The sequence below is a fragment of the Phycodurus eques genome, chromosome 20 (assembly GCF_024500275.1).
Source record: "Phycodurus eques isolate BA_2022a chromosome 20, UOR_Pequ_1.1, whole genome shotgun sequence".
Classification (NCBI taxonomy): domain Eukaryota; kingdom Metazoa; phylum Chordata; class Actinopteri; order Syngnathiformes; family Syngnathidae; genus Phycodurus; species Phycodurus eques.
This window is the reverse complement of record NC_084544.1, coordinates 743997-759143: the sequence shown is the minus strand read 5'-3', so window position 1 is coordinate 759143 and position 15147 is coordinate 743997. Positions and strand designations below refer to the sequence as shown.

General features: G+C 46.3%; 1 protein-coding gene across 4 annotated transcripts; it reads right to left on the bottom strand.

The window, feature by feature from the left end:
* Positions 1-432: 432 nt before the first annotated feature.
* pithd1 (PITH (C-terminal proteasome-interacting domain of thioredoxin-like) domain containing 1) lies at positions 433-15052 on the bottom strand. 4 transcript variants are annotated; one of them, XM_061665282.1, is made up of 14 exons: positions 13837-15045; positions 13284-13327; positions 13104-13181; positions 12045-12149; positions 11846-11954; positions 5813-5905; positions 5555-5586; positions 4760-4825; positions 4503-4550; positions 4351-4421; positions 3127-3200; positions 2914-3015; positions 2657-2827; positions 433-1894 (listed from the first exon to the last, which is right to left on the bottom strand). In XM_061665282.1, exons 1-14 carry the CDS (start codon positions 14023-14025, stop codon positions 1844-1846), a joined length of 1233 nt encoding a protein of 410 aa, XP_061521266.1. In that variant the 5' UTR covers positions 14026-15045; the 3' UTR covers positions 433-1843. The 4 variants fall into 4 exon arrangements, with proteins under 4 accessions (XP_061521266.1, XP_061521269.1, XP_061521267.1 ...); XM_061665285.1 differs by lacking the exons at positions 11846-11954; positions 12045-12149; positions 13104-13181; positions 13284-13327; positions 13837-15045 and adding an exon at positions 9429-9688 and having other exon boundaries at positions 435-1894; XM_061665283.1 differs by lacking the exons at positions 11846-11954; positions 12045-12149; positions 13104-13181; positions 13284-13327; positions 13837-15045 and adding an exon at positions 8262-9409 and having other exon boundaries at positions 435-1894.
* Between the last annotated feature and the right edge of the window lie 95 nt (positions 15053-15147).

Here is a 15147-nt window from a genome sequence, read left to right as displayed (position 1 = left end):
TAGGCGGGACCAGAGAGCCATTTCGTTTTATCAAACCGTTACAATAACAATACATTATTGCACCCCAATATATATATTGGGCATTTGTTGAATAACGATAAGCTGCGAAAGTAGCCTCGTGTCTATACTTGCTTAGTAACTAAATACAGTCCAAGTAAATGGAAAACTGGCCTTTAACCCTTTAATATAAAATTAGTCAGTGGTTCTCAAACATTTACCACCTAAAAAAAAGACTTGGTTCTCCAAGTACCACCATAATAACCAACAATAAAATACAATAGCATACTAGGCGCACGCTAATCAACACGAGGCAGAAGTTGTGCTGTTTCTAAAATGTGTATTATCGTTGGAAGAATGATGTAGTTTAAACAGCACTGTACTCACTGTACAATGAAAACAAACAAGTGATTTTATTGAACTGTGTTGCAGACAAAGGCTCAAGTGGTACCGTTTCAAACTTTAAGAATCGCTTAAATAGTGGATTACTTGCAGCAGCACGAGGCCCCGTAGGTTCAAATCTCACCCTGGGCCCTCCTGTATGATTTTCTCCAGGTCATCTGGCATCCTCCCACATTTCAAGAATGTGCACATGAGGTTAATTGAAGGTTCAAATTTCGCCAGGGTGGCGACCAGTGCAAAGCGTACAGCGCCCCGATTCAAAAATCACACGCGACCCAAATGAGAATCCTCGGAAAACAAAACCGCAAATTCACACTTACCAGTCCTGTTTTTCATATCATTTATTCGGCATACAGGTGCTTAGGAAACAAACGGAGACCGACAGTCTCACATTACTGAATGGTCATCATTATAAACAGAACACAATCAAAAGGATGAGATGACAACAGTGGCAAAACACACACACAAAAACATATGTAAAAACTTAAACCCAGGCGAAACCACATGACGATCTGCGACATTGTCACACATTGGAATAATTAAAAAAAACAGAAGTGAAGCAGCAGCCGCAGAGGACAAAAAGCAACCGTTAACATGTGACGCTACTGAGACATTCATTGATTTGTCAAGAACAATCAAAGCGGATGTCTTTCCTCCTTTTCCAAACGAGTGCCAACACAAGAACATGAGCAAAAACAACATGCACAGAAACGAGGGGGGAAAAACAAAACCAAAACACACAAAACACCTGACAGACGGAGATTCATTTTACGCACGTGACTCCTCGGAGCAACGCTTTGTTGTTCAAGGTTCACTTTCTTTTCTTTAATTTGTGAAATCACTCTTCAGTTATGTTTCTTACCAGAGCCCTCCCAGTGTATTGCCATTTTTGGAAAGTTTTACGCAAGTCAGACCTTTTGAGTTTGACCAATGGGTTAGACTGCAAGCTGCCAAAGGAGGGAGATCTAGTTCATGAGCAATAATAAACATTTTCTACTTTTCTTGTGTTTTGGAGGTACAAACAAAAACCCCTAACCTTCCCCAAAAAAAAAAAAAAATGCTTGGAATGGGGGCGAATGAGGTGGATCGGTGAGGGACAAATGGACAGCAACACAAAAAGGGGAAAGGGTTGCAACAGGACACATGAAGGTGATTAAAATGACAAAGATAACCAACAGGTATGTTCCGTGTGGGGCCGACTTTCTCCCTCCAGAGGCTACCAATTAAAGGATGAGCAGTTTGTTATGTTTTGTTTGTTTTTAAGAAATCCAATTTGCGTGTGTGCGTGTGGAAGGATGGATGGATGGATGGATGGAAGGAAGGAAGGAAGGATGGACACTCATGGCTGTTTCCTGTTTGGGGAACGACAAATCGAGGTTTTGGGGCGAAGCGGTCAGTGTGACGAGTGGGGGCGAGGGGGAGTCACAGTCAGGACGAGGTCAGGTCAGATCCGAGGCAAGTGCTTTTCGATGAACTCCTTCACTAACAGCATCTCCTGCAGCCGGACAAAAGCAAACACACACACACACGTCAGTATGATGCTTCAACCACAACAAGAAATCTTGTATTATACCTAAGTAGATCAGGGGTGGGCAAACTTTTGTGCTTTGATTATAAAAACAGACAAATTTACAACAAAATGTATTGGATACAAAAATCTAATTTTGTATTGTTCAATGTATATGTACAATTTTTACAACTGATTAATTACTCATGTTATTCTTGACAATAATTCAATTAACCATTTATTCCAATAGATTGACACTACTGCTCAGAAGTTTGATGTCTTTCCTGAAAGAAAAGCTTTTTTTTTTTTTCTCAATGAAGCTACGTCTCTGTAAAGTGAAAACGTCTTCTAAATTTGAAGTGTTGTTAAAAACCCTGTCAAATTTGAATCACAAAAGTAAAGAAAAATATATATAAACAAGGCTCGAAATTGGTGAGGGAAAAAAAAAATATATATATATATATATTTTTTATAAATCAAGGCGTTCTCTCTAAATCAAGGCGTTCTCTCCTCTCGAACGCCGTGGGCGTGTCCCGCTCAGCTGTCAACTGTCAATCAAATGCAATCGACACAAAACTGTCTTGGTGAGCCCAGTCGTGTATACAAAAAAACAGATGAACCAGGATTTATGAATTTAAGAAATCTGACCGGCCTCGATTGCGTGAACGCTTAGGCGGCCGCACTAAAGAACGGAGCGGGCCCTATTTTGCCCACCCCCGCATGCTACGTGCCAGTGACCACTTTGGGCACCTGAGTGCAGGACGAGTGAGGGACCCCGGGGTAGGTTTTGAAAGTGATCATCTGCGGGTTGACGATGTATTTGAGCTTCTCCGCCGTCATGGCGCCGAACTGCACGGGGATCATTTCGTCCTTCTCGCCGTGGCACTGCAGGATGGGCAGGTTCTTGTTGCCGCTCGACGCCTGGGCGCCAAAACACGCCGCACGTCAGTGCACCTGCTGACACTCCATCGACTTGATTCAACAGTCGTACAAAAATAAATAAGCACCAAAGGGAAACTCTTGTGAAGCGGCAGCCAGCAGCTGAGGGCCACCACGCCGGCTAACTGGTGCTGACAGGTCAAGGCGGTGTACAAGGACAAGGCCCCGCCCTGAAGGAGCAAGCAGACCACGTCGGCAAACTGATTTTCCCGAGCACATGTAAAACCGAGTGTGCTACCGTCGAGAGAAGAAACAAGAAGTTGCCGTCTTGCCGCTCCTACCTGAGAGAAGCCGCCCAGCATGATGCGGTTGGGTGGGATGCCGTTTTTGGCCTCATGTTCGATGATGGCCTTGACTGCAGCCAAAGACGGGGGACAAAAGGGGAGAAAATAAATTGATTTGACCACACTTTTAACCGTTTAAAATGCTCATTATTTTACTTTCAGGGCTAGATTTTGACCACTTGGGGAAGCCTTTGTAGTACAGTAAAGCCCCGCAACATCACCCTTCGAGCTTCGCCAAAACGCAGATTTTGTTACTACAGTTGTTAGCATATATATATATTTTTTAAATTCTGTTTCTACAATACTTATGCATTATCCATTGCTCATGCTATCTCTCAATAATCTCAATAGTCTCAATTAATGAGAAAGTCCCTTTTATTTCAGTACTCTTACCTGATATTGATGCAATGCTAATGGTCCTGCAAAGACGGCAGGTTATTTTGGGTCTCCTGAAATTTGAGTTTCGGAGGTGCGAGGATTCTGTCCGACGCCACAGATATAGATTCATTTCAACACTTGGAAAAAATACTTTTCAGAGGGAAATTCCTCCCTAATTTCTACATTCAAAATCATTTTCAGTTTCTTGATTGCTTGTTACATACTATTCTAGTTTCTGGAGATGAGTTCGTGTTTTTTGTTAGCTGTAAACTATCATCATCAAAATTATAGATATTTCCAAAAAAAAAAAAAAAAAAAAAAAAAAAAAAGCATGAAATATTTCACTCCGAGTGTGTGTATCGCATCTCGAGTTTCACTTTTGGAACTACATAAACACTTTGACACAATTCTAATATATTGAGACGTACCTGTGTGTGTTTAAATGTGTTTTTATTGTTTTAAAAGTGTTAAGTCCTCGAGAGAACATAAATAATCAAGTGCCCTAAATGTTACAAAATATGCCTAGGGTGTCATTAAATATGGTATTTCTATATCACGGATTTGTCCTATTGGGGGGGTTGTCAGGAACGAGGGGGGGATTACGGTTGTAATCTTGATCCTTTTTCTTTTTTTAAAACCTGTCCGCCGTCTGTTAGGCTTAGTCGTGCAGCATGGTGCATCTGTAAGTCATTCATTTTATTAATAATTACCAGCAGTCGTCTTCTCTCGAAAGTCAAGTCCCAAGTCACGAAGGCCCGAGTCCAAGTCAAGCGTGAAGTCTTTTCGTTTTTGTCAAGCCGCAAGTCACCAAAAGAGACTCGAGTCTGCTGCAATAAAGCTCACTGTTGTCGGCCGCCTTTTTGATCCCGGATTCGTCCTCGGGGGTTTCGGGGCTGAGGCCCATGAGGTCGAACCTGCGCACAAACACAAATCAATTAGGCCAATAGTATTGCGGTTTGGGCTGTTGCGGTTGCCTTGCCAACAACACGACTTACCAGGCGGGCATCATGACGCTCATGTTGAGGGTGACGGGCATCCTGGGCCTGTCGGAGAAGAAGGGGGTTTGAAACGGAAAGAGGTTAAAAAAAGAGGACTCGCTTAAAGAAAGAGGACTCGTTTGAAACGGTAAGAGGTTAAAACTCATTCAGTGCCAGTCCTCCGCGTTAACATGGACATTTGAATTCAACGGCCGTCAGCGGCGGTGAATGAGTTTTAATGGCGCCGTCCGACAACGCCTCCTCCGGACACTCACGCGTGGGGGCAGATGAACTTGACGTGAGGCAGTCGGATCCCCGTCAAGGTGTCGGCCCACCCGTGCCTGAAGACCAGGGAGAAGGTTCAACGACTCAAGATTTCTGGCAGCCGACTGTAATGTGATGAGAGTCGATGCTTTTTTTTTTTTAATAAAGTAACCTTTTTGTGCCACTGACCGTTTTCGCGTGAAGACAGATTTTGACCGACCCGCTCAGAAACCCCCGAAAAATACCAAAAGATTCAAATTACAACTCACAATTACGCTGAAAGTTGGTTCTGTCATTTGTGGAAGCCCTGAGCATGTTTTTCTTTCTAGCGACCCAGTCCCATCTTGCATTTCATAACGTAGCGTAAATATAAGACGGGACAAGGTAGCCAGACTCAAAAACTGTTTCTGTTTCACTTGTGCTGTTATTGTATTTGAGATCGTGACCGTACAACTGGTTTCATTTTTGGTCAAATATTTCCACCGAACGCTCGTCGCATCGTAGGGCCGTACTGCGGACACGAGTTGTTGGGAAATAGGAATCAATTTCTCCTGACGCCGCAGTTGTTGGGACTCACACCGTCAACATATAGACAGATTTAAGAATCCTCAGCATGTGCGTGATATCAGAAATGAAGACAAAAGGCGCCTTTTGGCTCAAACGAAGCTAGTCGGATGTCACCAGAGGAAAGATGTCCTCCGTCGTCGTCCCGATGCGGGCTTCCTTTTAAACTTGTCCCGGTTTAAACACACTGAGGGGAAATGTGTTGATTTGGAGCAGAAACTGACACTGTGCCGCCGACTTACCCCGAGTCTCCCAATCCATGAAGAAAAATCACCTGTAACGATGGGGGGAAAAATGCAGTTAAAGCGCCGCTCGTCATGAATACAAATTCTTCCGATGTAAACGGCAACGACATTGATGAGATGTCCGCTTGCAAACCAAATTATGAGACACCATCTTCCCACGACAGCGCATCCAAATAAGATTTTCCAGAGAATACGTCACTGTGGCTGGCGCGTGCGCACACTCGCGGTATGGACCAGTGGCTTTTTGTAACTCACCGCCGCGGTCTCCTTCTCGTTCCCGGACACCGTCACGGCCTCGGCGAGCAGCGGCACAGACATGTTGTTGCCACACATACACCGTGAGAACGTCTGGCAAAACCAAAGAGAGGACACGCGCTTGAAATGACATCACATACAAAGTGTTTGTTTTCGACGCACACTTGAAAACATAACAGCCACCCACGCTGGCATAGGCGGCGCTACGTCACCCAGCGGCTGCTTACACTTGCAGAAATAGGTTTACTTGCATACAGGGTTCACATTTTAAATTTTAAAATTCTATCCTTTTTACAGGCAATAACCAGAAGTCTCGTGAAAATAAATAAATTTTTAAAATCCCAGTTATTAGTTTAAAAAGCCTAATAAAGTCTGACAAGTAAACTGATGTGTATCATGTAAATAATGAATCATTTCTTGAAATGATTCTTCAAAAGGGCATGTTTTGCTAAACCAAATTTTCTCGTATTTGGGATGTAATATTGTCTCTACGGATGCCTCAGTAAAACGTGTGAAATATGAATTTAAATAGCCCCCGCATCGCTGCGTCGCAGACGATTTTCTGCCGAGAGGCCTGATATCAGCGCATTGGAATTTCTCGAGCTTACAGACGTCACTAGGGAAGATCTCCGCCTACCTCTCCGCTCCGCTGTCGACAGAACACGCTTGCAACGTGGAAGCAACCAATCAGAGGAAAGGGGGCGGTGTTAGCCAAATCCGGACAAAGCGGCTCAAACACAAGTCGCTGTGAGAGCGGCCTTTTCTGGACACTCGGATGACAGAACCGAGGTGTCGTTGGAAAGGAAAGTGACACTTTTATACCAAGTCCATGTTCGTAAGACCTCCATAGTCATTCTATGGAGGTGGAACTAGACAAAATACCGGACCTTTATCATGCATGTTGTCATGCCTTGAAATAATTTTGAAGAAGACTGCAAGTCGGTGATATAGCACAAACAAACAAGGCATGTTGTCAACACGTGGCTTTTCCAGACCTGTAAAAGCATAAAACCAAACTCCCTACTCTCCAGTCTCGTTTCAGTCGGCCCAACCCGTCCCATCTATCCAAACGCACCCGTTGACTTGGAACCGTGGCCATGAGGCAGCAGATAGGAAGCATTATGAACTTCTATTCGGCAGCGGAGTCGTAAAAGCCTCTCCTTGACGCCCTTTGACTTTGTGATGATGCGCGCCCGGTGGGGGTCAATGTGCAGCCCTCACACTGGATAACGCTTGACCTTAAAAGTGGAAATTCTAACGCGTCCGGTCCGAGAGGCCACATCCCCCGCCCGCCGGGCTTCGCGAGTTTGTTTGCTCGATGAAGGTTGTGAAGGTGGCAACTCTGCGAGCAACAAAATAAGCCTAAAGCAGTGGTTTGCAAACTTTTTACTCCCAAAGTCCCACAGAAAAACAACAACTAAAAGACGTAGCTCTCTGAGTACCGCCATCATGACCAACATTCAGATGCAGTAGCGTAGCAGGTCTAAGTGTTCATTAAAAACAAGGCTGAGGTTTTTAGTTCTAAAATATTGTGCATAAATCTAAAATAAATATTGTACCCGAAGTTTCTGTTTTCACTGCATTGTTCGCGACCCTAACGTCATATGCTGGTGCTGACATACAATGTAACGTCATATGCTGGTGCTGACATACAATGAGCACCCAGTTTTGAGCCCAAAACCGCCATTTGAGAACGACTGGCCCAAAGCTCCGGGAAACCTCCCGTTCTGTGTTTTGAAGGAAACCTCATGGTCAAAGGGGCGTCGGCGCAGTCGACTTAAAAGCAGACCGCACAATAGACAAAAGAGAGTCGAGCCGGCCCACGCCGAGCCACTTATTCAAAGAAGGAGCCAAGGAACGATTAATCGTCGCGGCCTCGATCCACAACGCAGCGTGGGCTTTAACGGCCCGCTCGGAAACAACGGCTCAAGCTCGGCAGCTAAAAGACAGCAAATTCAAACAAAGGCTACTAAAACTCAGTGTGATTTGGTGTCGTTTTGACAGTACGCCCGCATGGCATCGATCACACAGGAATCGGGCAGAGTGGTTCCGAGTAGAATGCGTCAATTGAGTTTGCTCAGATACCGTTTGCGTGCATCGCTGCTCCGCGTGTTAAAGTAGCAGCTCTTTGAAGATTTTATCGATGCTAACTTCAGAGAGTCGTAGAAGGCTGTTGACTATTCAAAGTTAGTATTAAGCTCGTGGGCTTAGCGCCTACCAGACCACGCAAACCACACAGCGCGTGGAAACGAGCTACAAACTAAACTACTTCGATGAAAACGGATTAAAGGTGCTCGTGTGAAAGCGCACAGAAGCCCAAAGTGTGCTTTTTTGTGTGTTTTGGTGGCTCAAATGAGGTTAAAAGAACAAATGTGCTCGTTGACGTATTCGTAGCCCCCGAAAGTGATTACAAAGGCGTGCTAGGTGACAAGCACAGTCGTAAACCTACTGTCTTGTTCAATTCAGAACTCTGTGCCAGTGTCAAAGCCAAACATCCATCCAGCCATTTTCTGAGCCGCTTCTCCTCACGCGGGTCGCGGGCGCGCTGGAGCCTATCCCAGCTATCATCGGGCAGGAGGCGGGGTACACACCCTGAACCGGTTGCCAGCCAATCGCAGGGCACATAGAAGCAAACAACCATTCGCACTCACACGGGGGAAAAGTTGAGATTTTGCGGTTTTTGGCGTTCCTGTCGGAAAAGGAACCACTCGAGTGAATTACAGCGGTTCATTTGGACATAACGCACAGCATGTTGAGGCTTCTGACTATTCATTTGGGGGAGGGCTTAAGAGGGTCAGGGGTCGGGGGCCCAGTCGCAGTCCATCTACAAACTACCACGAGTGTGCCATCTCCATGACTTCAATCTTCATGTAATTGAAGCATCTGACACACACTAATTGGAGGCCAGGGGCGCATTCTAGCTTTGTTTCCTGCCAAAATGTCCACATAAGGACTTCAAGTCAAAAAGGCAAGAACACACCTACACACACGCACACACTTGAACTGAATTGAAAGAGGCTCGTGATAGAAACTTGGGAGACAAAATGTCCACACATAATAAAAAGTTGGCATGCATCACTCGGACAGAAAGATAAGAAGTTTCTCTCCAAAACGGTCTAATTGCATGAAGGGTGCTCATCGGAGCATGTTTTGGGATGCTACACAAGAATAGAAAGACAAGAGTACACACTCGAAAAAGGGATTCATTACTGGATGTTTTCATGTAAAAACAAAGTCGAGAACCCTAACGAATTGGAGGGGGTTTTCAACCAAAATGTCACAACAAAGACGAATAGCTTCATAATGTCACACTAGGACGGGCGCCCACGGTTGGGGGTTGGGGGGCAGACGGCTGCCAAGCAAATGCGCCCCCGCCACCATAAACCGCAGCTCTGCGGCCAACGACGTCCACGAACGAACGAACGAAGGAGGGAAGGAAGGAGGTGACCGGCAAATGTGGCGACGAGCGCGGAGGCGGACAATGGCGGATTCTACAAGAAAACTCTCAACCCTACTGGCCCGCCATCCCCCTGAGGCGGATTCAATCCCGGTTAATGCCGCCCCGCACACACATTGTTAGCAAGTGCTAACACAATAAGTGGGAATTGTCAGCTACCGGCGTCTCCGTCCGTGTGTCCGTCCGCGACGATGGGAGCTCAGACGTCACAAAATGGCCGCCTCACACAGAAGCGGGAACTTCGGCCCGAGGAGCCGCGAAAAAGGGATTCAAGATGAAATATCCGCCGATAAAACGTGGAGGCGCTGAGGCCGCGGCTCGCCAGCACCTGACGCAAATTTGACCACCGCCGAGCGGAACTTCCGGTTCCGGTCGCCGTCCGCACACAAGCGAGGGCGGGAAGGGGCCGTTTATGTGACGTCACAGATATAACCGCGCCCACTACCACACACGCGATTGGAACAATAAATCCATCCGCTCCTCCTCACGCGGGTCGCGGGCGTGTCAGCGCCCAACCCAGCTGACTGCGATACAACCTCGACTGGTCGCCAGCCAATCGCAGGGCACACGTAGACAAAACAATCTTCACACCTATGCGTAGATGTTTTTGGGATGTGGGCGATAAACCGGAGGAAAAGCCACGTGGGTACGGGTAGAACATGCAAACTCCACACGCGGGCGGATTTGAACCTGCAACCTCAGCACTGTGAAGCAGACACACTCATCAGTCATTCACTGTACTGCCAAACCATAAATCATAATTATGAAAAAAAAATAAATAAACAAGAAAATGCTACCAAAAATGGCCCATTCGTAAAGTTTTGAATTATGATGCAAATCTGCTACGCGCAGAACGTCACGTCAGCAAACCTGAAAACAGGCTACCTGACTTCCTGTGTCCGCTCCGCTAACAAGCGTAACTATGGTGGCCTTGAAGCCCAACTTGCTAAAAAGTTTTCGCCTTTATGCCTGGTGTCTTCAGACAAAAGTTAAATACATGGATATGCAAACACAAACGAAGCCTAAACATCATCTCGTGTCATCTTTGGTCTGAAAATGGTTTTTTTTCGTCACAACTATGCCGTGAATGATTTGACAGCAGTCTTGCACTTGTGCGGGTGTGCCCAGTGAAGTGTGTGGCGAGCACACGTACAACACGACGCGTTGAATTGACATCAGAATCACAATTTATTGGCCAAGCTCGCTACAAGACACACAAGGTAGTTGCGGCGCCTTGGGAAGCCTCGTCGACGTGGGGAAGTCCCGCGAGGACGCCTCCGAGCATTTGACCGGAAGCAGATTACAAACGAGCGAGTTACATCTTCATCGCAAAAGAAAAACCCGCGACACTCGAGCACGTTCGTCCGAAAGGCGGTCAGAGTTCAGCGCCCGGCGTCCACGTCACGCTCTCCGACAACACGCTCGCTTGACCCGCGTCGACGACGGCCTCCTCCAACGTGAAGCTTCAGGAAATGAAGTTGGCTCGCGGGACAACGCTCGCCACTTTGTGATCGGCGGGGTTCGCCGACGCCTCGTAGTTGCAGATCGTCACTTCGTGTCTGTGAGCCTTCAAAGGAGAGCGACAACAGTCGGCAGCGGCGACTCGACATCAATCAAATATTACTTATGGCTCATTTTTATATCGTCTGATCAATAACGGTAAAAACAAAACAAAAAGAATTCCAATTTAGCCATGCTTTGATGCCGCCTTGGTTTTCGCTTGCTAAATGTCTCTTATGCTGAAACAGCCAGGCTTGAAGTCCTACATCCAAAAAGTTATTGGTGATTTCATAGTAAAGGCAATCCTCGTTGACACAGAAAATGGTGGTGGCGCACTGAAATACACGTCCAAAACTGCCTAGCAGGAAAGAAAGACACGACGTGCCCGCGTGGGTTTCCCCCCCACATCCACGCTAGCTTGACTGAAGACTCTAAATTGCCCGAAGGTGTGAATGCGAGTGCCAATGGTTGTTTGTTTCTATGTGCCCTCCGACTGGCTGGAATAGACGCCAGCACGCCCGCGTGAAGGAGAAGCGGTACGGAAATTGGGAGGACGGATAACAACTGACAATAATTCAAACACTCTTATCAGTCAAATCGATTGATTTTCAAGAGGAAATTCAGTGGGCCGTGTCTTTGGCGTTATTGATCAAATTCAATGAAGCTGACCCATATGACTGTGAGCACTGTGATATTATCTTTCCACGTGTTGGTGCTGAACCATTTGTGCGTAATCTTTTAAAGGGTGAAAGAAGCGCAACGTACTTGCTAATTAGCGTGAAGCGAGCAGACCTTCTTTTGACGGCAGTTGGACTCTTTTGAATACACAAAGTGTAATTCTCTGTTTTCTGTTTAGTTTAACAGAAAACCTCAAGCGGAAGTGGCTTGAAACAGCTAGAAGCTTCTTTTTGTAGAATTGTTCACAATTTGCCAACCCGCTGCTTGTTGTCAAGTTGAGTTCACTGGCACCTTACAGCGCTCGTATCTCAAGTCTACGCTCGCAAGTCAAAAAATGGTCAAAACACGAGACGTCAAGGCCCGGCTTTCAATTCCACCACGACGGCCGTGAGACTGACCTCAGAGTATTCTCCTCGGAGGCCGATGTAGTAGACCCGCGTGCTCTCGGCGCCGAAGTTCTTGGACATGTGGATGGAGAGGTGCCAGACGTTGGAGAAACGGGCGATCCTGCACGTCAAAAGATTCAAAACCGGGCCGCTGAGCCAGAGACGCACGGGGCCGATGTTGCCGCCGCCTCGGGCGAACGGAGTAACTCACTTGGTCGGGTACTCCAGCTGAGCGTCGGGGTCTCTGTTGAGTCGGAAAGCTTGTTCCGGTTCTCGACCCGTGTCGTCGAAGGACATCTGAGGGATGTTCTTGTACCTGGAAGGAAAGGCTCCATTAGGTCCGCAACGAACCGTTATTTTAATCATCAATCGTGATGATTTTTTTCCAACAAACAGAATATTGTTCAATTTCCGTCCCTTTATTCTAAAACGAATGAATAAATGCGCAACATTTTGAGAGACCATGTATAACTTCAAATTGTCCAAACCCTCGTTTCGTCAATTAATATTCAAGTAGCCGCCCACCGGACGCTTGGTACCCGCCCACTCGACGGCAACACGGCATTTCCGGGTTTTAAGGCAGCGAGTCTGAGCCATACAAATGCAGTCTATGGAGTACAAAGTTCATTATATTTCTACTTTTGAATAGAACTGGTGGACGAAATAGTAAGCTCGCATCGGTTGTCGCCAGCGCTAATCAAGCGGGTTCAATTCTCGCGAACGGGAGCGGATGACGAGCGTAACCTGAAAATACGCCCCCTTTCAGATCACGTTTCCGATCGGTGGGCCGACAAGCCGACGCTCGGTCGGTCGGAAGACATCGAAGGACGCCCCAAACTTCGCGGCGCTAGCGGACGCCGTGATACGGACCGATCAGAGCCAAGTCGAGTTCCATATTTAAATTTGGGAAGGTGAGCGTTCCAATCAGAGCAAAGCTCATTCACGTGCCGCAAATTAATGAGCAACTAGAAGAGCTTGGGAAAGGACATTCTGGGCATTGCGGATAAAAGAACATCAAATACTACAAAAATAAAATTGATGGAAGGGAACGTTCCCCGCTCCAAATTTTCATTTCGGATTATGGGGTGTTTTGTGTAGAATTTTGAGGGGGGAAATGAATTTGTACCATTTTGGAATGCAACTGTAAGATAACAAAATGCGGATAAAGTCAAGCACTGTAAATATTATCCAGACGGCGCATGATGGATGAATGAGCTCGCCGTCGTCTTAAGGCAGAAAGCCTTCACGGCGACCGTCGCGTGACACTCACAATCGTATCTCTGCCGGGTGCGAGTCGTCGTCCTCTCCGGAGACGATGACGCCTTTCAGCTTGACGCTGCCTGTAAACCTGAGAGCCCACACAAATCAAAAAGCGAAAGCGGCAAGATGACTCCGCCGTGACGCTCGGTGAAATCGGATCGCCCGAACCGGAAGATTGTGGAGAACTTACGGGATATTAAACAGCAGCTCTTCGTCGGCGTCACTCTCCACAAACTAGACGGGGGAGGCGGAGGGGGAGACTGTCAATTAGGGCTGCAAATAATGCTTAAATTCATACATTGATTCCTCTGTTGATTATGTTTTGGATTAATCTGACTTCAACAAACTTTTTTCTATTTCCATCCCTTTGGTGAAAAAAACCTGGTCATTATTTACATAAAATAAAAAAATAAAATACATAAATTGATTAGGAGTCTGTTGATCAGGCTGCGTTATTATAACAATACATCTCATTATACAGCTAGACATTAATAACCCCAAAAATAACAATAATAATAATAATAATAATATTTCAGCCTCACGTGACCAGAGCGAGCCAATCACAAGCGTCGGCATTAGAAGTGCGGCCATTTTTCAAATGCAGCTAAAATTGTACCCATGTAAATGTCCGAAGCAACTGAAATTCAGTGCGACGTTTGCTCCCAGTCACGCATGGAATGACGTCACCGCGTTCCATGTCGTTTTGCGCTCTTTCCCCGCTATGTAGCCCACAAGGCGTTGACCTTGTCGCGGTCGTGCCGCTGGTCCCACGGCTTGAACACCAGCCTGCCGTCGCCGTCCCGGCTCTCGTTCAGGCACTGCAGCTTGTCGGTGTCGATGCGCCGGTACAGTCCGTACTCGAAGCCCCTCTCGGCGGGTTCGTGGGCGGCCTCGCAATCGCAGCCGCAGCCGCGGTGGTGGTGGCCGGACATGGAGGCGACAGACACGGAGCCTTTGCGTACCGAGCGTCCGCGAAGGAGCCAGCGAGGGACGGAGGGACGGAGCCGATGTGAAGGAGCCAAAACGTCAACGAGTTTCACTTTCGTGCGAAACACGCGACTTCCAAACAACGCGAGATTGGTATTTACTTCCGGCTTGATTGTGTCGCCTGCTTGTTTTTTTACGGCGGGTGCATCGCGCTAATTGGTGCACTTGCAGCGCCACCTTCTGTTCCGGAGTGTGGCTCAGCCTGTTGGCTTCCTTTCTTAATCCCCCCCAACAAGAAACTGCCCTCATTCACACACACATACTGTACCAATATCCACATTTACTCCTAATATTTGTTTACTCGCCATCATGTCCGGCCCCTCCCACGGTTGATACTTTCAAAATAAAGGTCAGGTTTTGTCTATAGTTTCCGATCCTATCCGAGCGAGATGAACCGAAAGTACTTCGAGGTGCCTCGTTGAACTTCGACGAGATGTTTCGGGAAGAACTGCTGAGCAACCTTTACGATAGGAAAGCAAATGTATTAGTCACAATCCTTCAGTGCAGCAGCAGTATTTCAAGCAACACACTAGTGTCACGCGAGAGACGAAAAACAATCAAATACAACTTTTATCATAATCAAAGAAATAGTCATATAATAGTATACATAAACAAATGTGCATAAAGGATACAGTCCTTGTGAAAAATAGCAATGTGAACATAAACTTTGACTCAATGGTTGTCATGGGGCCGCATTGATTTCGGAGAGTGAAAGGAGGCCCCTTCTCGTGTCTCCTTGACCCCGTGACTTGATCCAACAAAGGTTAAGGAAAGGTCAGGAGATTGCACAATCCCAAGAGGGCCTTATTTCAATCGGGAGGTTTGGGGGGGCAAACACACACATGGGCTAGGTCATTTGTAGATTTAGGTTTAAAAAATGTGTTCTATAAAATTGTTCATTTGTCCTTTATAATTTATTATATTTGTTTCAGAAAATAAACTACTTGTAATTGTATATGAAATCTATTTTAAATGAATAAACATTTAGTGGATTGAAATTAATTTATTTGAATTAAAAAACGAAAATGCCCTTTTTCATCTCAGTAAATTTCTAGTTTACATAAAAT

Coding starts and splice junctions, on each gene's coding strand:
- pithd1 (XM_061665282.1), bottom strand. CDS start 14,025: ATGTCCGGCCACCACCACCGCGGCTGCGGCTGCGATTGCGAGGCCGCC. Junction 13,328..13,836: donor AGCGGCACGACCGCGACAAG/GTCAACGCCTTG, acceptor TCCCCCGTCTAG/TTTGTGGAGAGTGACGCCGA. Junction 1,895..2,656: donor CTCACTCGTCCTGCACTCAG/GTGCCCAAAGTG, acceptor GTCCGGCTGCAG/GAGATGCTGTTAGTGAAGGA.